This window comes from Urocampus carinirostris, chromosome 1 (genome assembly GCF_059441175.1).
Source record: "Urocampus carinirostris isolate Australia breed hairy pipefish chromosome 1, RoL_Ucar_1.0, whole genome shotgun sequence".
In the NCBI taxonomy this organism is placed as follows: domain Eukaryota; kingdom Metazoa; phylum Chordata; class Actinopteri; order Syngnathiformes; family Syngnathidae; genus Urocampus; species Urocampus carinirostris.
In genome coordinates, this window is record NC_142349.1 from 50651276 (window position 1) to 50676584 (window position 25309).

The window sequence follows — 25309 nt, forward strand, 5'->3', positions numbered from 1 at the left end:
TTTGGCCGACAGAGAGCGTTAGATACCCCACAAGCTGGTGTTTGTCGATTTCGTTGGTATTTACAGTACAGTATTGGGGATTCGGTTCGCAGAGTCCTTAAGTACAACCGTACATTTTCAGGAAAATCGGTTCAGCCGTTTGAGATTATAAAACACATACACACACGCATGAGCACCGAACGGGATTTATAAAGTAATTTAGATAAATTTAGATACATTTGATAGATTAGATATGGGTAGTGACATGTTTTCAATGCTACAGTACTTTTGTGACTTGAATACATAATAACCTTTACATGAAGGAGTAACTATATGTATATTTTAGTTACATTTATAATTCACATCAGGCGATTAAGGACGCTGGTGTGGCCCTCGGTGAAAATGAGTTTGACACTCCTGCTATACAGTGACATCTAGTGGTAAAATATAAACAGTGACTTAAAAAATCGCACGAAACAAAGGAACTACATTCAAACATTGGACTGTAGCTTATGTCTTAAAAAGTGCAAGGGGGGCGTTCGTCCGAAGGCTAAGATGTAAAAATGTCGGCATATATAATAGCGTATTTCTTGACAAAAGAAATGGGGGCCCTTTTGGTATCCACTACAAGAACTTTTGTTAACGTAAGTAAATATTGAATGCCTGCTGGAATTGATTAATCAATCTATTTGTTTTCAGGTTACTGTTTTAAATGCTGTCCTTTTATGGCAACCAAAACCAAGCAGAAACGATTCTTGCTAAGTATTTAATGGTATTCTCTCCAATTGACCAAATATGAAGGTTAAGATTTGTTCATCTTCGCGGGAGTCTGCATTCTATCACAAGGATTTATGAACTAATCATACTTCAGGGTTCGTACGCCTTTTTCATGGACAAAAACGAGCACTTTTTAAGGAATTTCAAAGCAAATTTTCCATTTTTTTTACCCAGTACCATTTAAAGGAATGCTGTATGAAATAATTTGCACATCCACAAATATACCTGCATTCATCAAGACTTTTTAGATCTTAGTAAATCACGTATGTATTTGAAATAAATCGCTCCACACATAAGTATTGAGTAAACATGACTAGTGACAGTATGTTGCGTAAATTTTCAGTAGCAAAAAGTTCTCCCATTTACAACTTACCACTGGTAAAAATGACCTTACCTTTTTGGTATGGCCCATAATAAATGTCAATAATTGATGCGTAATCCTTCCACTTACGCACATTTTACAGTGCCCAGTTTAGGTGTAGCATGCACCTGTCCTATTGGGAGCGGGACCCTGACACTTGATAGGACAAAGACATACAAACTAATGCCAGCTAGTTCCTAACTAGGAAAGAACTGCTATGGCAAAGAGAAGTGTCGGTAGTTTGTAAGTAGACTAGAGAAACATGGCAACAATTTCCAGCATTTAGAAACACAATTCAAAGGATTTCAAGCAGCCGTACGAACCCGGATCCTTTTAATTATTCCAATTAAGACCCAGGTGGCCAATTTTAACCCGGGACACTGAATCAAATTAATTACAAAGAAAACAATTGCCTGAAAGACCGCGGATATTTATTGTAGCACAGCATAGTCAAGATCATGTTTTTTGCTGCAGACATAGTCAATTCACAAAATGATCTCACAATTACAGATTCACTTTGAAAATTTGCTCTTACCCCATTCATTATGTTCAACTTTATGAAACAAATGAAAGCACCACGCTTCATTAAACAAGACCAGGCTGGTAAATTTGCACAAGGCCCAAAACTTTACAAGCCTTTGAACTGACAGAATTGATATACAATAGAGTGAAACGTTTAGATTCTAAATTTTGGAAGAAAAAAAATATAAAACTGAAAAAAAAAAATTTTTTTTTAGATTTTCCCAGCAAAATTGAAGTTCGGCCAGTCTCAAACTTTACTACAGTTTTGAAAGCGACAAACGTAGGAGGTAAAATATTCAGGATTTAAGACAAAATACCCATTCGACAAAGTATTGGGGAAAAAAGTCACATAAAGCGGTATGAAATATTTTACTGTTTCATGTAAAAGAATTGAGTGCACCATCACGGACTCATTTGGTAAATACTACAAGTGTGAAAATGGCAAAAGAATTGAGAGATTTGGATGGCCCATTGAATTGTTTAACTCATTAAATTCCATTGACTTTTTTCACATCACTAATATACATTCTTTTAGGGATCTAATTTAACTTTTTCCAAAAAATAATTTGATGAGATTTTACTGACATTTAGAACTCCACACTTACGGATCTTAATTTAGATATTTTTACTTGACTAAATTATACCCCAAAAGGCAAATTAATGTTGGCAGAAAAACGTAAATGAAGTGAAAATACGTCGATAACACTGAATGAGTTAAGGGTTTGAGGAGATAATACACCTTTTAAAGCAACTATAAATCATGTGAAACAACAAAGATAGCAGAAAAATTTAAAAGACGGGGTAAAATACCAGCCACGTTTTATTGTATTGTAAACAAGAAATGATATATTCATTTTATTCTTCAAATTGCATCATAATTACTGTCATAGTGAACACTGGAAGCATCTGGCAAAGTTGATTTGATTTCATCAACTTATAAGTGTTCCTTTGATTTTTTTTTATGTTAGTCAGAAAGAAAGCAAACCAAAGTAAAAAGGAGAGAAAGACCGACTATTGTCAGTTGATTGTAGGACCTGTAAAACACAGCCGAGACTCGCTTGTGTTGACACGTGGGACACAAACGTGGTGCTAACATTTGTTGACGGTGTTGTAGGAGGGGACCAATGTGCTCGGCAACAGCATAAATTCAGGCAATGCAAACTGATTACGTCAGCGGATTTGTATCACATCTGCACAGGCACGCAGATGTTTGTGTATAGACAGACACACGCACACACTAACTCACGCACGCCCCCCCACAAATAGCGCAGCAACTTCAGCCCCCTTAAAGTGTTGACAAAGCGCATCTAAAATCAAATTGTGGCTGTCTCTGAAACAAATCCCACACATTCCATTGGAATTCACGTGGACTTGCCCACTTCTATCGCACGACCTTCCATGAGCTAACATATCATTAAGTCCCACCTTCCTGCACACGACCTCCGTTCTGTTTCATCACGAAGCGACCCCATCCCACCCCAACCCGCCCCCTTCCGGCTATCCCCTTTTCCCTCCGCCCTCCTCTTGCGTGAAGCTGAGGTTGGTCACTGTACAGTAAATCTGGGGTGCAGTCTTTGAAGAGGGGAGGGTTGGGAAGGGAGTAGCAGGAAGGTGGTTGGGCACAGCTCTTCAGTCGTCTTCCAGGCCCTGGTTGAGGAGAAAGTTGGCAGCCAGGTTCTCGTTCTTCTCACAGGCAAAGTAGGCCTGGATGACCAGTGGCTCGGGGAAGCCGAGTGCTTTTAGCTGGAAGAGTCAAAAGAGAGGCAATCTAAAAAACTTTCCAAATGTACTGTGGTACCTCTTCAAACAAAAGTCTAAACGCGAGAGTTTTGGTTTATTTGAAAGAAAATCTTGCTCCGAATACAAAAATTCAAGTCAAGAGCCTTCCAAGAGGCTACCGCTAGAGCACCCTCAAGACTGCTAACTGCTCACCGCCAGTTTGCGTATGCAAAGTACTACAGGCACAAATAAAAAAATGTGCTGTTTAAATGTATTGTATCAGGAGGGGAAAAAAAAAACATTTTAATTTTTTTAACATGCCAATATTTTTAAATCTGATACCATGGCAATGCATGAGGGAAAACAGAAAACATTTTGCATTAGCATTTCCCTCCATATATTGTGTATCAGTTTATAAAGGGACTATTTTATTCAATTGGTTAGTAAAGATACAAAACAAACAATAAAATTCATTTACACAAACAAGAGTAATAACAATGTAATATCTCCCCTTTAAGCAATAAATTGATAATTTGCATTGGAAAAAAAAATCAATGAAATAGAGCTACTTTATAAGTGTTTTATTGCATGCATCGGTGACATCCAGTGTACATAATTAGAACTGCAGGGCGTTATTTGAGGGGAAGTGACTCATGCTTCTCTCAGCATCGTTTTGCCAGCTGAATTATATGGGGTGGCAAGCCTGATACAGATAGTTTGGTGAATCCTGGTTTTAAATTTCATTAACTACAATTTTAAGTTAAGAGTGATTGCCTACGAATGAACAGTCTATAGATCTCATACCCATCAACCTCAGGCAATTGCTACCCACATTAATGGTTGCAATTCCCCTTACTAAGCAGTAAACCTTACGATAACCTTTTCACTCACAGGAAGACAGAATATGTAGATTATATAATATATTAATATTAGCAATCTGCAATGAGGTTGTCGTCTGCTACGAGTAACCGAGATGATACAGATTAGAGCTTTCATGGGAAAGATGAGATTTGTCTTCCCCCCCTTCCCCCGTATAAAAATTGATCTATGGAGTACACAATTTGAAATGATCAAAAAAAAAAAAAAAATAGCGGAAACATTTCAGTTGACAGGTATGGCATCTATTACTCCTCCTTGCACCCAAACCTTCCCCCCTTCCTCTGCCTCACACGCACATTTCCACTAAGGCGACTGCCTCCGTGATAAAAGCTCATAGTTAACATGCATTTTATTCCTTTAATATCATCGTATTTATCTTTTTGCGGTATTTTTTATTTTTACTATTTGAATTGGTTTATAATGGTGATCAGGAAGAGGCCCGCATTTTCTTCCAGGAACCGTTTGATCACAGTAATTTAAATAGTGCTTGTAAAAAGGGGGCCCTGGCATCCGTTTTCGTGATAAGAGAGTTAAGTTCGTATGAAGAGATACCACATGTATTGAGTGACCTTATGCCATCACTTTCAGTCACTTACCCTTTCAATGGCTTCCTTCTCCTGAGGCGTGACTTGGATATAGTTGACAGGCGCACCCTCCTCACCCGCCGCCCCAATCTCACCAACTTCTGGCGCTTCGCCGCCCTCGCCTACCGGCTCGTTCAACATCTGGATGAAAAGCTCTTGATGCTGACTGATTTGCTGCAAGTGGGGACGAGCCACAAGCAAAATCGTTTCAGTGAATAAAATACAAGGAAATTAATATAAATATGACGAATCTGTGACTGCTCCAAAAACAAGTTATGATACTGTAATCATTACAGTGTAATGTATTAAAACCAAAAACGTGACGGAACATGGGTAGCGGACATGCATGTTTGAGGGCATTACCTGCAAAAGTTGGGGGTTCTCCCTGCCAAGCTGTTGCAGAAGAGCTGGAAGCATAGCGGGGTTCAACTGGATAACCTGCCTCATGTGAAGAAACTGGGGCTGTGTGCGCAGGAACGCAAGGGGGTTTTCTCCTGAGAAAGAAAAAAAGAGAATCCTTATTATTATGCCAATGTGCCCCTTTCCTATGACTTCATTCGTTATTCACAAATACAAGTGTGAATGGTTAACGATAGGAAAAAGGTATACATTATGATTTTAGGAATTCAGGAAAGCCCTACAATACATCTTGCCTTGTTTTTTCTTATACCATATTGATTTGTGCAGAACGCACATTTTTGGGTCAAAAGATAAAAAAAACTCATGTTAGACTTGAGGCTTTATCGTAGTATATTATCGCATTTGAGTAATTATTGATCGGTCAAAAAATATGTCCGAAAGCATTTGCACAACATTTTATGCAATGGGAATTGAAACCCTGATCGCGGCCATGAGAGCACTGAATTATAACTGATAGACCACTATGGATGTAACAAACATGGAAAAAGGTTCTCGGTCTTATTTTCTCTTGCACCATTTTTACTCACAGTATCATGTTGTTGAATACGTGCTGCCATGATTAAAATAACTTAATGACAATGTAAACTATTAACACAATAAAAAAAATAAGATTCACATTGTTATTATTCAATGTTCTTCAAAGCCAGATTCATAAATAGATACACCCAAAAAAAATTACTAAAAATAGTGTGATGAGATCAAACCATTACACAGTGGATTGTATAATATTATTATCATCATTATAATCATTACAAATATTATTGGGCCAGGCCACGAAAATATTGTCAGTCATCAGACCGGTCTATGGTACAGAATAGGTTGGGACCTGACAATGAAAGGTTTGTGTACGCATTAATGTGGATCTTTTTAAATAAAAAAGGAAAACCGGTGAGTCTTGTATTGGTTGCGGGATCCCTGTTTGGGATAAGTATTTTCAAGCATCAAATAAAAGCCAAGCGCCTGCAAAAGTATCCATATATACCACCTTCTGCTGCAGATGGTGCTTCAGTAGGTCCAGATGCAGGCACTTGCGCCGGGGGATTCGTGTCCTGAATTGGGCTGCTCGGGAGACCCTGAAAATACACACAGATTTACACCACACATATTTTAAGAGGAAAGCCAGATTCTTAGTGAAAACATTTATTTTAGGGAATATAAAATGCTGAGAAAATACACAAAGCCCAGTATATTACCTAATAACATTTAGGAACACATGTAGTTACCAATTTTGATTTCAACTTAAATTAAGAAACTATATTTTTTCAGTGCTTTACCAAAGTATTACCTTCTTGAGGTTTTTTTTTTCCACATTTCGGTCTTTAACGATTAACTACTGCCCCGCGACCATACTGGGGATAAGCGGTGCAGATAATGGATGGATGGATTAACTACTGGAACACAATCACGAAGTAGAATGAAATTCTGACTTGGCCAATCTAACACCTCTATATATTCATTGATAAACCATTTGGATTTATTTTATGGATCATTGTTCTTTTAGTATAAAAATATCTGTCTTATTCTCTGACATTTTGCAGACTAACAGGTTTTCTATCAGACACATCTTGTAACTTGGCTCCATTCATCAACTTGGTCAATTGAACCAGCCGACCTGTCACTGCTGAAAAAAAGCAAGCCCATCTAGTGAGGCCACCACCACCATGTTTTACAGTGGGGATTTGTGTTCAGGGTGATGAACGGTGTTGCTTTTATGCCAACCATATAAAAAGTTTGATTTTGTTTTAATCTGACAGTCTTCCACATGTTTGATGCATCTCCCACGAGGCATGCGTCAGAATTTAAAGACTACTTTTCATGAACATCTATGGAAAAATATTTTCCTGCCACTCTTTCATAGAAGGCCAAATTTGTGCAATGTACAACTGGTTGACTATCCCATCTCAGCAGTGAATTTCTGCAGTTAATCTAAATTTATAATGGGTCTCTTGGCAGCATATCTGATAAGTCTTCGCCTTGTTGTAGATCTGCAGCGGTCAGATACTCCGTTTCAACATGATCCCTTACACCGAGTTCTTTGAGATGTTTGAAACTTGGGAAATCTTTTTATATTCAGCTTTAAACTTCTCAAAAGTATCTCAGGCGTACCTGTTGTGTTCCATGGTCTACAACATGCTTTCTAAACTTTAAACAGAATCCTAAGACTGTCATAGAGAAGGTGCATATTTAAGGAGATGTGGTTACACATAGGTAGATTCTATTTATCATCATAAGTCATTTAAGACAACAATGGATCATTCAGAGATCGTCACTAAACTTTGGGGTGAGTTTGTTGCACTGAATGTAAATCAGTTCAGTTTTTAATTTGTTAGGAAAGGTATTAAATATACAATACATTTCATTCCACCTCGTGATTGTCTCGCAGTTTTTGTTCATTCTTGACAAAAATATTAACAATGACAATTCCTTATCTTTATGTTTGAAGCCCAAAATGTGGCGAATGATTGAAGAGTTCAAAGGCACTTTACCTTTCAAATAAATGCCAAGAAAAGAATAGAATAGAATAGAATTTACTTTTATTATCATTCTTTGTAACAATGCACACAGAACGAAATGTCGATACAACTGACCCGTACAGTTAAACTGTAGCGAGCCGATGCAAAAGGAAGTAAACCATTAAAAAAGATAGTGATACCGCTACTTACGGATGTCTCTACATATGAAAGTTTTGGGAAAATATTGCCTCTAGTTACAAAGGCGTTACAGGATAGGAATTCAAAAATGCAGTACAGTAGGCGCAGCTATTAGCCGCTCCCAGAGTTTCCCAAACGTAAAAAAAACTGGCTATCGCTTAAAATCTGCCTGGCAACTTGATGCGCATCCGTGTATCCCAGAATGCTCTACGTATCACCGTCAGAGTTCAGAGACAAGGCAAAAGAAGGGGTCCGGCAAGATGGCAGGAAGGAGGACGCAGCCATCATTCAATCAGCCCAAATAAAAGACATATTGGCAAAATTCTATGAAATCTTGAATTTGTGGAAGGGAATCACTCAGAAAGTGTTAACAAGTCGAGCTATCGCTCAATATGTCTGCCTCACGCATTTCCAACAGATTGGCAAAAGCTGGCAAAAGCAGACGTCACTGGATCAGTTTTTTCAAGAAATTAGATGCAAAAAGTTAAATGAATCCTTTTTTATTATTTTCTTTATTCTGTTTTTTTACAATATGTGCATCTTGTTTATTTGCGATGACTTCATTTTAACATGTAATTGTTTCATGTTCTAATAAACTATGATTTATCAGAAAGATATATACTGTATTTTGGGGCGCTTGGAACGGAATATCCCATTTATATTTAAAATGCGTCTCTACCATAGAGAGTATCCTGACCAGCTGTATCTCTGTGTGGTGTGGAGGCTGCAGCGCTACCGACTGGGGTAGTGTGAGGAGGGTAACGAGGACAGCGGAGAAAATAATCGGGACTACACTTCCCTCCATTCAGGACATTGGCCAGAAGCGCTGCTTATCCCATGCTAAGAACATTACCGGGGACCCCTCTCACCCCCATCATGGACTATTCACTCTGCTAGCCTCTGGGAAGAGGTACTGCAGTGTGCGGTGCAGGACCACCAGGCTCCGCAATAGTCTAGTCCCCCTGGCCATTAGACTGTTAAATGGTCAATCTAACATATAGTTAACTTAAATCTAAACGGCTGCTAATTTGACTTTTGCACTAGTGGCAGTTTTTTTTATAGCTTGCCACTCCTTGCACATTTGATCTCTGCACTATTGTTACTTACAGTGTTATTACTTACAGTGTTATTGTTTACAATATAATGGTACTGTGTACCTGACTTGTTAACCTGACTGCCCATCTTGCACATCTGGTTAGCGTCTCTTCTTGCACTATCGGCACTATGGTAAATAACACAATACAGCTTTATTTATATCTGTACACTGAAGGACACTGAGGGAAACTGTGGGAGTCAGATCCATCGACATTTCGTTCTGTATACACGTGTACTAGAATGACAATAAAGTAGATCTGAATCTGAATCTGAATCTGACTTACGAAGTTCACGCTACAAAGCTACTCTCAGAACAAATTAAATTCTTAATTAGAGGTACGACTGGGCATTTTTATTGGATACCTGTATAACTTTCACTTTTGCAATCTCTGATCTTCATTAACACCTCTTTGCATGTTATCACATTGCATTACAAAGAAAACAAAGAAAAAAGTAACATCAGTATAGTTGTGTGGCGTGTGACTCACTGTGAGAAGATATTCAACCGCTCTATGAGGATTGTTGAAGCTGGCCCGGAGCGCTGCAACAACTCTCTCCCTCTCGTAACCCATGGACATGATCTCTTTGAGCATTGCTTCATACTCAGCCCCAGTCACTGAAAACAAAAACACACACACTTTCAGACACGTTTTTAATATCAGCAATGATTGCCACATGTTATACTGCAATGTTTCTTTGTACAACAAAATATGGTCAGGATTACTCTGAGCTAAATTAGGCATGTAAATCGAAGTCTCATTGATTTCTCAAAGTTCAGTGTGTGTAAGCACGAATGAAAATACAGTGGTCTTGAATAGTTGAACGACAAAGGAGAGTTCATCATATGTGACCGGCCCAACAGATATCCCATTTCCTAACTTGGACCTCACAAGAGGGGCAGCTTTTGTTACCATTTAAATATAGGCAAGATATGTATTGGTATGCAGCCTGAAACGTCCCTGGCAGATGGCAACCGTGTCTGCCGTTCACACAAGTGTCTGACATGATGAGCATACGTAATCACTCATTCTGTAAAAAGGGTTATTGTTTTTCAATGTAAAGCACATTTGAAAAAACAGGGCATGCTATTGCTGTCATCTTAGACATAATTGGAAAAAGTATCACTAAACTCAACAAATTCAACATTAATAGCAGTTCTAAGCCAAATTAAAAAAAGGTTGATCAACTACAAAATACAGGGGTTAAAAATCTTAGTACTAAAAGGAATACAAAAAATACAGCAAAGTATCTGAACCTCAGCTGATTTTCTCACAAAATGTATACAAATAATGTTTTCGGTTTAATATAAAGAAAATTACATTTAAAATCATTTGAAGCAAAGGTCATGACTTTATTTTCCGGATCAACAAGCCAAAAAAATAATAGTTTCTAAAATAATTAGAACCAAAAAGAACTGTTACATTATGCTTAACTAAGTTAAACACATTCAGTTACCTTGGACAACCATTCATACTGCTTACTCAATAAGAATTAAATTAATAAATGTTGTCTTTCACCTTTTTATTAATAACAAAAAAACTAGACTTGGAACTTACTGAGCTGTTCATCTGTGAATGCATTCGAAGGCACAAGTTCACCTATAATTTTAAGTCATAATATGCACATGCAAAACATATTCCCTATGCAAATGAATATCTGAAGCTCAAAGGGACTGCTTTTTTATTTGAATTCCATTTGTTTTTATTCAAATATGACTTTTTTAATCGTTACACCAGGGGTTGGCAACCCAAAATGTAGAAAGAACCATTTTGGACCCCCAAAAAATGTTTGGAGCAGCAAAAAATTTAACCTTTATATAAGCCTTATGAAGAAGGCAACACATACTGTATATGTATACTGCATATATCTGTGTTCATTGGAAAACAAATGTTTGGGTCATGTTTTTCGTTCCTATCGCACATTTTGGAAAAATCGCCAGGGAGCACCGAAGAGCCGCATGCGGCTCCAGAGTTAAAATTAAAACTGCAATAATAATGAGGACGTTCATTCCTGATCAACTGACCGCGGCACTGTTGCCACATCAGGTACTATTGTTCACATAGGTAAAGTGTGTTCTCAGGAAATCAAGAGTTACCAGCAATACCCCTTGCCAAATTTTTGTATTTTAAGTGTAGCAAATATTGAGTGAAGAAGACATACCCAGAGCAGAAGAGGCATCCAAACCCTGGCTGCCACCACTGGAACTAAAATGAACAAAATAAAGTTAACAATTTAAATCATTTTCAAATTTATTTAAAAAAGAACAAGATTACTTGTTGACAATACAAAAGGGAGGTTAGGTTACAGGGCATGATCTAGGACTACCTTCGCATTGCAGATTCACAGAAATACTGATTTTAAGAAATACTCATTCAACTGAGATTGATTGTGCATTTGTCAATAGATCCCTTCAAGACTAACTGAATTCTTACAGTTGCAAAGCAGGACTATAATTTTCCAAGCATCCACACGCCTGAAAACAGCATCCGTTGGTTGTGTAATTGTATCTGCCAGCCAGCATCATCTTGTATGATGTATACAATATTCCTTGGACAGTGAGAATCCTTTGTAATACAATGAAAGGTAAGTAATAAGCCTTAGGTGTAAAATTGATCTTTTCTTTATTAATACATCAGGACTTTTTTTTCTTAATGGGAGAAGCTTTAATATGCATTGTGGAGGAGGAACTAGTTATCGTTATAACTAAAATAAGTACCTGGCTGGTTGCGGGGTTTCTGTTGCCGCAACACTTGGCTCTTCCTTGACCTCCTCAGGGGGTGTAAGGACAGCTGCAGGGGTGGAGGTTGGGACTGGGGTAGGGGTTAGGCTTGAAGTTGGGACTGATGATGATGTGCAGCCAGAATCCTGGGAAGAAGTCTTGGGCACGTCCGAAGTAGGAGGAGCCGCAGCGGGGGTTGCAGTCTTAGCCTTTGTTCATGTTTTGAAAAAATGTGGGATAAAGGATTAGATTACAATATTTCTTTAAGTAGCAAATGTTTTTTATTTGTGTCAAGTTAACCAAATTTGAGGCATATGAACTCAACAAAATGTTTAATGCAATAATGATCAGTTTTTGACTTTATCAGAGGGAGAGGTCCGTTTAAAATGGCTATGTTATTGCAGAATACTATAGTGTTAAATCGCACTTTGGTCGCGTTGTAGATTTTGTCGCAGACGGAGATAACTAAGATGTTGTAAAGACACTGACCCCAAAAATCAAACACCCTTGAGATTGTAGAAAATGGGAGTACGCAAAAACAACCAGAGATTAGAAACTAAAATTTTACAAATTGGAGATGTTGGCTACTTTGTATAAAATTAGTTATACCAAATTATCAATTGAATGAATACAATGGCTACTTTGTTAATCGTTGAAATAACTTAAATAAAAATATTGATATGGTTATCAAAATAAATATGAATGGAGCCAAAAGGATGTAAAGCGATCTCACCTTGGACACCATGACAACAACAAAATTTTTCTCATCAATTTTATAGTCCTTAATCTGCGTGTCATCTTGAAGAATTTTTCCGGCATATATCAGCTTCTGTCCAGACACAGGAAAATTGTCTTTTCCTCGCTCGGCTTCTATCTTCTCTTTTAAGGCTTTCACCTAATAAAAGCAGAAAAAAAAACATAAATTAACAAAGATAACACTAACATTCTAATCAAATTAAGTCACATTTATTTATATAGCCGGTAATCAATGTCTTAAAGAGCTGCACAGACCACCAGTAGAACATCTCCAGTTCTGAAATCTACATTAGGGCAACGAAAATACATCCTGACAAATTTTCTGTGTATGATTCAACCCAAATATCTGCACTTCAAAAGGTGATCGGCACAGCACAGAAAAGGGCGGAATGCACCTGACCCTCCCTTGATTGACTGTACAGAGCTCGCTGTGTTAAGAGAGCTCAGAAAATTGTGAAGGACTCTTTCAACCCCAGACATTCAGGAACATCAGTGCAAAAACTAATAGATTGAAAAAGAGCTTGTACACAAAGTCATTAATAACCCTCAATGCTGCAAAATAAAACCCTGGGTAACCATACTTTAGTCGAAAAATGAAAAGGATAATGCAGTTCTTTTTTTCTTTTAAGTCAAAGAAACATAGCCGATTAAACACATTGCCGACAAAAGCTATGTTAATTTTTTTATATACTAGATTTTGAACATTGCATGATTAACAAACAAAATTGACATGAAAGTTTCAACTTAGTAGTATTTGACTGTTTCATCATCAAACAAAGATAATTGTCAAGGGGACAGAAATACAGAGAAGTATAAAATAAAGTAAAAAGAAAAATAACAATAATGACATTTTCAACTATACACGAGGGGCAAATTATTGAGCATACATCATTTTCATTCTGGCAAAAATTATATTCCAAAATTTACCCCTAAAACAGATATGTTGACAACATTTTGATAAGTGGGGTTGCTCACATTTAGATTTTTTTGCGTGGAAATAAAATAATCTACAAAAATTGAAATGTATTGCTTTTTCTTTTTTGTTTTGTATGAGTCCAAATGTAATATGATCTGTGGATAAGGTGGTAGAAAAAGTATCTTACAAATTTACAGGTCTATAGCAATTTTTTATTGTCAAGTTAAGTGACACTATAATTCTATTTATCGTTTTTTAATCATATAATATTTTGTTTTGAGCAGTATCATCTATCTGTACAAAACTTCAATATTTAAATAAATAGTAGGGAAATTAGAAATCAGATACATAGATTTATCGAAAAAATAATCGACCGATTCAACGATTATGAAATTATTCGTTAGTTGCAGACCTAATATTTTTATGCTTTTCATGATTCACAGAACACTTAACCACCCTGGTCGTTGGGAATGGACTTCCTGGGGTGTGTCTTGGGCAAGTACAGCCATCCTAAATCACTGGGGAAACTCGTTTGACCCAAAATTTAGAGTCTTCTTGTTTGGTTCATATTCACATTAAACATTATCCACAACTTATTATTTTATCCTGTGATATTTATCCTGTTGCACCATCAATATGCCAACTTGTCATTTCGTTGTCCATTATAAAAGTTACAATAACAAATTATATTAAAAAACTTAAGCTTAAACATAAGGAGAATTAAGAAATCTTGAGAGGGTCGCACATGAGGTACTCCCTTCTTGTGTAATTAATATTAAAATGAAAGACTAGCAATTCCCTAGAGCAGTGTTTCTCAACTGGTTGGTCAGGACCAAACAGTGGGCCACGGACCCGTTTTTGTGGGTAATGCACGAAAAAAGAAAAATGGAGGGTCAATTACACAGTACAAGGCGATAATGCACGAAAAAAGAAAAATGGAAGGTCAATTACACAGTACATGGCGATAATGCACTGCTCGATATCTTCTTCCTGTTCAGTCACTCCGCACTGTCCCAATAGTGTTTGGGAGGAACCACATCTCATTTTATTGTGATTTTGTTTTATTTATTTCTTCCGTCTATAACAATGAGTCCCAAGAAATTTAGTGATGAGGGGAAGGAAAAGTGTAAAACCAGCAAGTCCAAGAAGAACGTGATTATAAAATGTGCGAAGAAATGTCTGCCATTGAAGGACTGCTTGAATACGCAGTTAATTGTTTAAAAAAAATATATTTCTAGCTTTTTTCACCAGTGATCTTTATTACCAACAATTAAATATTTGTCATACTTTAGTTACACATTTTTTTTTTATATATTTTGGGTACTAACTTATTTTAGTATGGGGCTATTTTAAAGCAGTTGTAGGGGGTTGCTTATATAAGATGTAGGCTTATATGCAAGTATGTACAGTACTTGGAAGTTATTTTGTTTTTTGCTGGTCACTTTGTTTTTTGAAAAAAGGGTGAATATATTGCGCCCTCAAATCTTTCAGATTTAATTTTCCCCTATGTTCCTGCTCTACTAGTGATCTTAAGACCCAAGCAAAAATCAGCAGGTTCAAGAGCGTTCTACATTCGGGCCTCGGTGGTGTGCAATGCTGTTTAAGAATGATGCTGACCTCAGGAAGCTGTCAATAGGACATCGTTATAACCTACTGGACTGTCTCAGAAAATTAGAATATTGTGATAAAGTTCTTTATTTTCTGTAATGCAATTAAAAAAACAAAAATGTCATACATTCTGGATTCATTACACATCAACTGAACTATTTCAAGCCTTTTATTATTTTAATATTGCTGAATTTGGCTTACAGCTTAAGAAAACTCAAAAATCCTATCTCAAAATATTAGAATATCATGAAAAAGTATACAAGTAGGCTATTCAACTAATCACCTGAATCATCTAATTAACTCGAAACACCTTGCGAGGGTTTCCTGAGCCTTAAAAACACTCAGCTTGGTTCAGTAAACTAAATCACAAGTATGGGGAAGACTGCTGTCCAGAGGACCATCATTGATACCCTCCATCAGGAGGGTAAGACACAAAAGGAAAATTCTCAAAGAGCAGGCTGTTCACAGAGTGCAGTTTCAAAGCATATCCACAAAAAGTCTGTTGGAAGGGAAAAATGTGGCCGGAAACGCTGCACAACCAAGAGAGATGACCGCAGCCTTAACAAAATTGTGACGAAGAGCCGCTTCCAGAATTTGGGGGAGCTTCAAAGACAGTGGGCTGAAGCTGGAGTCCAGGTATCAAAAGCCACAGTTCACAGACGTGTCCGGGAAATGGGCTACAATAGCTGTATTCCCATGGTCAACCCACTTCTGAACTCAAGACAACGGAAGAAGCGTCTGACTTGGGCTATGGAGAAGAAGCACTGGACAGTTGCAGAGTGGTCCAAAGTCCTCTTTTCAGACGAAAGCAAGTTTTGAATTTCATTTGGGAGTCAAGGCGCCAGAGTCTGGAGAAAGGCTGGAGAGGAGCAAAATCCAAGTTGCTTGAAATCCAGTGTGAAGTTCCCACAGTCAGCAATGGTTTGGGGAGCCATGTCAGCTGCTGGTGTTGGTCCACTGTGTTTCATCAAGTCCAGAGTAAATGCAACTGTGTACCAAGAGATTTTAGAGCACTACATGCTTCCATCTGCTGAAAAGCTCTATGGAGATGAGGATTTCATTTTCCAGCATGATCTGGCACCTGCCCACAGTGCCAAAACCACCAGTAACTGGTGCACTGACCATGGCATCACTGTCCTTGATTGGCCTGCTAATTCCCCTGACCTGAACCCCATCGAGAATTTGTGGGGTATAGTTAATAAGAAGATGAAAGACACCAGACCTACAAATGCAAATGTGCTAAAGGCCGCTATCGAAGCATCCTGGGCATCAATAACACCTCAGCAATGCCACAGGCTGATTGCCTCCATGCCACGCCGGATTGATGCAGTAATCCGTGCAAAAGGATTCCCAACCAAGTACTGAGTGCATCAATGGACATTTTCAAATGTTTGATTTAGTTTTGCTGTTATAAAATTATTTTTTTACTTGGTCTGAGGAAGTATTCTAATATTTTGAGATAGGATTTTTGAGTTTTTTTCAGCTGTAAGCCAAAATCAGCAATATTAAAATAATAAAAGGCTTGAAATAGTTCAGTTGATGTGTAATGAATCCAGAATGTATGACATTTTTGTTTTTTTAATTGCATTACAGAAAATAAAGAACTTTATCACAATATTCTAATTTTCTGAGACAGTCCAGTATATATCATGTTAATGATGCTTGTGTTCAGTCTATTAATTCTCCTCATGCTGAGTTTTTTTTTCCTTACTCCCACGTAGGTTTTAGATCAGTGGATGGAGTGATTGTAGTCGTACAGCTTTATTAGACTTTTTGTGATTATGGACAATACAAATATGGCTTGACTAAAACATGACTTGACAAAATGTGCTTTCATCTTTCCAATCAATAAAATTGAGAAGTGAATTTGTTTATAACTAGGGTTGCAGCTTGTCATTGAAAAATAGGGTGAATATATTGGATTACTCCATTCCACAGTCATTATGGTGGAATGGTGGGTACTCAAGTCAGACGAGTTGAGAAACACTGCCCGAGAGCCCACTCTTTGAAATATACCAGAAAATAAATAAATAGGCTAAACAACACAGATAAACATTAACAACAAGATGCCAATAAAAACTCAAAAGAGTGGCATATCTTCCATGAGCAGGGAGATGAATGCGCTATACGAATACCTTCCCAAATTGTTGGCCTGTCAGACTGCATGTTAGATCAGTGACCATGCTAACAAAATTAGCCGGCTACTTTGTCATGTTAGCGACATTAGGACAGCCAGCAGCAATTAGCAACTTCAATAGCACTATCATTGTAACCATACTAACTACTCACCAATTTCACCATTGTTAGTACAACATAGTCAGGCTGTAAGTAGTCGACGTTTTTGGCAGCACGTGCTCAAAAACGTCAGCCTTCACGTAGAGCACTTTTGTACTGGCTACTGAACACGCTAGCTAGCTAAAGCTAACCAAGTGTTGTTCACACCCTGTAGCAGCACGCGAGGTAACGAGAGTTCGACGAAAAAATGTCCATAAACAAATAAGAATTGTACATCCCAACAAAAAACAGCATATTTCTACAGCAAACACAGCTAACATGCACATAAACAACCATTTAATAGACAGGCTGTGTAGCTGAAGTTAGCATGTTAGCTCGGATGCTACTCACCGTTTGCTCGGGATCTATTTCAATTTGAATGGTCTGCTGCTGCAGTGTTTTTAGTGTGATTTGCATGGTGGCGGTGGCCAACGTTGATCCCGCTTTCCCTCCAACGATCAAATATGTCTCGGCGAGCGGTTAGATTGTTTTTCCGGTTGACGCTTCAGGTGGCAAAACGGCTAACCGTAAAATTGGTGTATCCATGAGCACTCAGCAAATCGCCATCTTTGGTGACAACTTGCCGTTGCAATCAGGAGCAGAATCCTGTCGAACGGGCGAGATCTCGTTCAGGACTGCGGGACTTGGGCATTTCCCCCGCGTCTTGTACACCGAATAATATAGAATAAGAGTCATTCATAACCTATTTTTTGATTTATGGAATTTTGTTGCTGACAAACTAAATTGCACTACTGCTTCATTACACTATTGCACACTTGTCAATGTATACGTTTTACACGTACAGTATTGTTTACGTTTTTCTGGCCGTTTCAAACTGCACGCCGTGTAACCGGGGTTTTTAGTTTGAAAATTGTGAATAAGAGATAAAGAAGAAGAAAAAAGTTATAATAAGCTAAGAAACAAAAAATATAATACAACAGGGAAGGAAAACAAAAGAAGAAAAAAAGCTAAGGAAAAATATAAGCATAAGAAGGAAAAAATGAATGAATAGTTTTTACTGTCACTGATAACAACGTAGTAGACATTGTATGCAACGAGATTAGACTGGCACCCCAGGGTAATAAAGACTTCATGGAGGGGAAATATACACAACTATCAGGATAAATGCTGTAAAATCTTTATAACTTAGTGCTTAGAAACTGGCCTAAGTTATAATAATACAGAAAATGTTTGTAAATAAAAAAGGATATTTTCAATGTGCAGCACAGCAGCTGAGTGGTCACTGCGTTTGCAGCACAGTTCATGGGTTCTAATCCAGCTACCAACCTTCCTGTGTGTAGTTTGCATGTTCTTCCCGTGTGTCTGTGGATTACCTCCAGGGACTACAGTTTCTTCCCACATTCCATTAATTGGCCGGTCCAAATTAGAATAGAATAGAATATACCTTTATTGTCATTGTTACAAAATGGGTTAACATATTGTGACAATGAAATTGGGCATGACACTCCAGTTTCACACATTCACAGTGAGGTAAAGAAACCAAGAAAATAAGGAACAGAGAAGATAAGGTTATAAAACAAGGAAGATAAGGTTATAGTTATAATTTACACAATATTTACACAAAGAAATGACGGCATGTAGGATGTTACATACAGTTGGTATAGTAAGGGTTTGTGCAAAATGCATTTGGTGCAAAAAATAGTCAACATAGTGCAAAAAATAGTCAACATTGTGCAAGGTGAGCAGTAAACATAGTGCAGTCAACATTGTGCAAGAAACACACACATGAGTACCATTTTACGTTTGTATAAGGAAGTGTGTATGCAAAAGTTTTCAGTTTTTTGTGCGATGTGTGCTAAGGGTGGTAATGGCTCTTGGGAAGAAACTGTCTCTGAGTCTGTTTGTTTTTGTTTTGTGTGACCGGTAACACTTGCCGGAAGGCAGCAGGTCAAAGAGGTGGTGGCCGGGGTGAGAAAAGTCCTTGATGATGTTTTCTGCTCTGCTGAGGTAGCGAGAGCAGGCAATGTCCTCCAGACTGGGCAGAGAGCAACCGACGATTTTCTGGGCTGTTTTGATGACCCTCTGGAGCGTTTTCCTAGGCGTGAATAAGCAAGTGGGTTGTTTTTCTCTGTGTGCCCGACTGGCTGGCCAGTTTGGAGTGTCCTCTGCTCGCTGCCCGATGATAGCTGAGGATAAGCGGTGCAGGTAATGGATGGATAGTTGCAGTGCATCGTAACAATAGTGCAATGAAAAAAAGTGCAATAACATTTAGGAGCAACAAAATCCCCCAAATAAGTCACATGGTATACATTTTCACAGTTACCTGCAATAACAACAGAAAAAAATTGCAAGATATGTTTTCACAGTTTTGTGCGCACGTTTAGGGTTGTGATGGCCCCCGTGGAAGAAGCGGGCTCTGAGCGTGTTTGTCCTTGTTTTGAGGGACCTGTCGTGCTTACCAGAGGGCAAGGGAAAAAAGATCAGGAAAAAAGAAGGGGCAAGACATGTTTTTAGGGGTCTTTTTGATTACCAATAATTAATAATAATAATAAATGTCAAATTATGCACAAAATTGTTTTTTTAATCTATTCTTGTACTAAATTATAACATTTCTTTTTTTCACTCTCCAGGTAAATTAAAACTTTGAACCTTTTTTTATACTGTAACTGGAATCCCTGCGTGACGCGACAAATTTCTGATTGAAATATTGTCTGCAAGAACAATTACACTACCAAATACAAAAAAAACCTATACTGTTTTTTTAAAGCTAATAGTAAAACACATCCCTGAAAAACACTGAAAACAAATGAAAAGTATTTAAAGATTAAAAAAAAAAAAGGAAAACCATTTTAACATTTTAAATATTCAGCAAATTCAAAGACACAGAATCCATGGGGAGAAAAATGCATATTGACCAATCTCAAGTGGGAAAAAAACGTCTAGAAGGGTTGTTGATTGTTTTAAATAACAAAGCTTGTTGTAAGCTGTTGCTGGATGTGCTGTGCAAAAAAATCAGGGGGTAGTTATAGTTACATGCATTTGATATGTCCGTCCTGAGACTGATGTCTGGTAACAGCCCTGATGTATAAGTTCTTTGACAGTTCCTCCTTTGCTCATAAATAAACACGCAATCCGTAGCAACACATTGCGGGTAACAACAACTGCGGAAGGTGGGCTTGTTTGTATTTACCTAACAAATACAACTGAATACAGTTGCGGTGAAGTTGTTTCAAGCCAAAGTACGTAGCAAAAGAACAGATATTCGACTATTCTCCCTACCGTATATACTCACAACCAAGCCATGTTTACAACTATAAAATAAAATACTAAAATCAGGAAATCCGTTTGCATGAGCATATTTGGGTTTGTGTCAACAAGAAGTGAAAGCTAAGCAGTTCATGGAGAGGGGGGGTCATGGCTTATACATATACATATACTTATACACAAAATCAACGTGGCAAAGATGAGCTCAGAATTTACTGTAAAAGATTTATGGATTTCAATATTTTCTTTGTAAATTACTTTTGATATTCACCATGTCTGGAGAAAAGGAGATCTTTTAGTGGTCCAAAATTATTATGGAGTGTCACGGCTAAATGTTCATTTGGAAGCTCTCAAGCTTGCACAAGGTAAGACATATGAAGGTTTCACTGCTTTCACTGTTCAACGTATATGTTTTCTTCTATTTATTTTATCATGTGGCAATTTTTAAGCTATTTTTAATGTGAATATCTACAGTAACTTGTAACTAGTAACTTTCAGTGTAATGTGCTATTTTGGGTGTCAGTAATCTGAAGTGTAAGGCAACTAAGTGAAGTAAATGCAACTAATAACATGTTTTGAGTAACACACCCAACACTGCCAGATTCTACCGGATACTCTCATCCCTGATAAAAGGCTAAATGGATGGTCAGTTAGTCCAGGGTCGTTTTGCCCAAACAATTCACTCAAAACAGTGCAGGTGGGCATTATTACTTTCCAATGTTGAAAGAGATTTATGAAATTCAGCTCTCCCTTACTCACCTGAATGCAGAGAGTAAAAAAATTTTTATCCATCAGAGTAATGTACATACGGAGTATCGCAAGACAATGGGAACTGATACTTTGACATATTTGTTGCAAATTTTACTAAGTTGTGATGTCACTTATAATTCAAATCCAAGACATACCCAAAGCGTATTGAATGCTGTTCTGGAACTGTTTGAAGAATATGGACGGTTTTGGTCTCTTTTGAAAGGTAAGGCTTTTTCCAGACTAAAATAATCACTCCAAGTGCTACGAACATTGAGTAATCTTGAGTTAAAACTCACAGAAATAGAAGGTTCGTACTCTCTCCTGGAGGTTTTTTTGCTATTAAATGCCTGCAGATGCAGTGCAGCATGGGCATCTTAGGGGCCGGTCACACAGACATTTGCGGCTGAATCACGGCTAAAATTTTGTGTTTTTTTTTTGCCCGTGGTTGCCCGGGATGGAAAATGCGCAAAATTGGCTAACCCGCTGTTCATCGGTGGTATGCCCGCAAAACAGACGCCGGCGACTGTTCCGCTTCCTCATCGCGTCATTTCTGCGTCATTTTCTCGTGTGGACCACGGGTATAAAAGCTCCCGAGCCGGTGTTGTGCCCAAATCCGACTCCTACGCAACACCCCCCACCGCCCCACCCCCTCGCGTGACTTTTTCATCCACGTTAACAAACGCATTTTGTAGAATACGATCGCACTTTATTGTTTAAATAAACGCGTTATATAGACTAGGATCTCCCAATTGTTATAATTAGCTCGCTTTATAGTTTTAATAAGCGTTTTATATAGAATACGATCGCTTTCGTTGGAAGCGCAGCAGAATGCGCGTTCAGGCGAGGGGGGGAGGATTTTATATACGGTGTGCATTACTGTTCGATTACGTTCACAACAAAAACAAAGACGGAATGGATTAAGATGTATTACATGTCCAACAAATGCAAGACGATGCGGTTTTAGTTATATGTTCGCCATTACATTCCCTAAAAGTGAGATAAAACGAGGTAAAGGTGGTTGTATTAGCGAGGGGATGAAAATCTCGGCACCGGGCTGTAGCAATCATAACCGCACAAGACACAGTCCCGTGAAGATCAAGATTACAAGCTATGGCATCATTTTTATTTTATTATCTTTTAAAGAAATGCCTAGAAATAAAAATGGATTAAGACGAGATCACTACGCTGACGGCGGGGGGGTGGGGGGGGGGGGTGGTTAAGGGTGACTGTTCTATCTTCTTTATTCATTATCCATTATCGATCAGTTCATAATACGCTACAGGGCTTAGGAGCCGGGACTCTTGCTCTCAACCAAAAGGCGAAGCTAAGGTCCCAGAATTAAAGCATTGCTGCGAATGCACCGAAAGATTTATTCGAAATGAAGAGAAACTACGCTGACGGGGATCCATGTTCACCCCCTTGACGTCACGAGCACAAATGACGTGTGATCGGCAAATCGCGCTGTATATACGCGGAGAAAGGCGTTTGACTGTCACACGCGTAACACGCTAATTTCACCTAATAACACCGCGATACAGGCGCAGAACATGCTATTACCATGCTCCACCCACGATTACCCGCTGAAATTTCCCGTCCTACCCATGTGTAACCACGCCCTGGCCGCGGCCAGAGCACGTCGTTCCGCGTCATTTTCGCGTCATTACTTCGTGTTGACCACGTGTGCGGCACGCGGTTTAAGACGTGCTCAAACTTTTGAGCAGCTCAAAAGTTTTGAACGCGGCCAAACACGTGAAAATTTCCGACCGCGAGTAAAGCACTGCTCTATCTCGTCTATATGGCGGTCTCAAAACGTCCAACAGCGCCCAACAGCATCTGCTTCACGGCCAGAAATTTCTGGCCGTGGTTCAGCCTTAATACGCTCGTGAAAGGCTGTGCTGCCACCCGCGCGCGAATTTCCGACCTCGTGTTAAGCACCGCTGAATCTTGTCTGAATGGCGAACTCAATGCGTCCAATAGCGTCCGCCTCGAAGGCAGAAATTTCTGGCCGTGATTCAGCCGCAAATGTCTGTGTGACCGGCCCCTTAGACCATAGCTTGAAGCCTTACTTGGTACCATGTCAAATTTGAACACAATCTAAAAAACTAAACATTGTAAGTTATACATTTTTCTACGAGTAGGTGAAGGCCTTTCCAAAAGTGGTCAATTGTCAACGACCAATTTTCAACACTTAAACATTTGCAAATGTCTATTTTATTTTGGCCATTTTTTAAAAACATTTTGAAAGAGTTGTAAACTTTTGATTCTTTACCCATCTCTCACTATTATGCACACTTGCGTGTAAAAATGGTCTGTAAAAATGAATCACTAGTGGCGTTACGCACACTTATCTCAGGGTCTAATTTAAATACAATAGGGAAATCTTCATATCGATTTAATCAGAATTTCATTGTCGAACCAAAATGAGACTCATCATTTGACTCGGTTACTATTGGCTAGTTATGCCCATATAGGTTGATGCGTGCTGTGGACCGTGAAACAAAGCCTGTAATTGGCCGAAAAAGAATATAACCTTCATCCAATCATCCAAGGGCAGCACGGCGGTGCAGTGGTTAGCGCTTGTGCGGCACAGTTCATGTCATGGGAACCTGTCGTGGGTTCAAATCCAGCTCCAGACTTTCTGTGCGGAGTTTGTATGTTCTCCCCGTGCTTGCGTGGGTTTCCTCCGGGCACTCCGGTTTCCTCCCACATTCCAAAAAAAAATATGCATTTCAGGTGAATTGGCCGGTCCAAATTGTCCCTAGGTGTGAATGAGCGAATGAGTTGTCTGTCCCCGTGTGCCCTGCGATTGGCTGGCAACCAGTTCAGGGTGTCCCCTGCCCACTGCCCGAAGATGGCTGGGATGGGCTCCAGCCCCCCCCCGCGACCCTAATGAGGATAAGCGGTACGGCTAATGAGATGAGATGAGATGAGAATCATCCACACTCCACGATTGCCTCTCCTTAGCCCATTGCAGTCTTGTTCTTTTGTGTTTAAGCATCAACGTTGGTTTCCTTTTAGCTTCCCTATGTGAAAATCCCATTTCCTTTAGGCGATTTTGCACGGTCCTGCCACATACATTGACTCTATTTTCCTCCCATTTTCTCTTCATTTATCTTGTTGTACACTTTCTGTTTTCAACACATATGGCCTTCAGTTGTTTGTCTTGACGCTCACATGTCTTCCTTGACCTACCAGTACGTTTGACTTTAACAACCTTCCGCTGCCATTTGTACTTGGTCCAAATCTCTGATACAGCTGACTGTGAACAGCACACATTTTTGGCAACCATACGAATAGAGTTACCTTCTCAAGACGTTTGACAAGCTTGTCTTTGGTCTCAAAAGAGCCATGATTCTTGCCGAGCCACTTAGTCCAGGAGCCCTCCAAGGTGTAATAACTGCACTGTTTTTAACTGCTAACTAACGGGCAGAAATAAACTAAGCTATATGTATATGTACAAACATGAACTATTATATAAATATGTATTTCTGAAATACTCACAGGTTGAGAAATCTGCATTTATTTTACATAACATAAGCTAAATGTCCGCCGTCTTCTTGCTTTCTCTCTTTCTTAACTTTCTTTTTCATTTTGATCTGCAACCTCCATGGAACAGTTTAAATCTTGGCTTAAAACACACTTTTATTCTTTAGTTTATGAATGACCTACATTTCCTATTGATTATATCTGTGTATTAATTGTTATTACAACACCCTTTGCAGCCTGGTCATCCTGGAAAGAGGATTACCTCATGTGCGGTCCCTTCTCAAGGTTTCGTCATTTTCCTCATGTTGAGGTTTTTGCGTTTTTCTTTGCCCTCATGTATGTTTTTGATCAGGGGACGGTGTAACAATAGTCTGTGGTCTGCAATAATCTGTGGTCTGTGCAGCCCTTTGAGACTCCTTATGATTAAGGGCTATTCAAAAAAAATGACTCGACTTTCTTTTTTTCCCTTTTCTTTTTTTTTTTCTTCTTTCTTTTTGAAAGGCTGGTTAAAAAACGGTGCTATTTGGTCACTTGGAGTCTCTGTAGATTCTATCCTTCCATGTGCTTTTTAGCATTATTGGTCAGATA

At 38.6% G+C, this 25309-nt stretch overlaps 1 protein-coding gene across 1 annotated transcript; it reads right to left on the reverse strand.

Annotated features, from left to right (window-relative positions):
- Positions 1-1526: 1526 nt before the first annotated feature.
- Positions 1527-17920, reverse strand: rad23aa (RAD23 homolog A, nucleotide excision repair protein a). The gene is made up of 9 exons (XM_088344059.1): positions 17612-17920; positions 12440-12601; positions 11704-11915; positions 11148-11191; positions 9476-9603; positions 6227-6314; positions 5185-5315; positions 4834-4995; positions 1527-3382 (listed from the first exon to the last, which is right to left on the reverse strand). Exons 1-9 carry the CDS (start codon positions 17675-17677, stop codon positions 3269-3271), a joined length of 1107 nt encoding a protein of 368 aa, XP_088200185.1. The 5' UTR covers positions 17678-17920; the 3' UTR covers positions 1527-3268.
- Between the last annotated feature and the right edge of the window lie 7389 nt (positions 17921-25309).

Bases quoted from the DNA above. Each gene is read 5' to 3' on its own strand.
- rad23aa (XM_088344059.1), bottom strand. From the start codon at position 17,677: ATGCAAATCACACTAAAAACACTGCAGCAGCAGACCATTCAAATTGAA. The intron at 9,604-11,147 runs GTATGTCTTCTT...TTTTGTTTTCAG, and splicing joins GGATGCCTCTTCTGCTCTGG to TGACTGGGGCTGAGTATGAA. The intron at 4,996-5,184 runs GTAATGCCCTCA...CCCCACTTGCAG, and splicing joins AGAACCCCCAACTTTTGCAG to CAAATCAGTCAGCATCAAGA.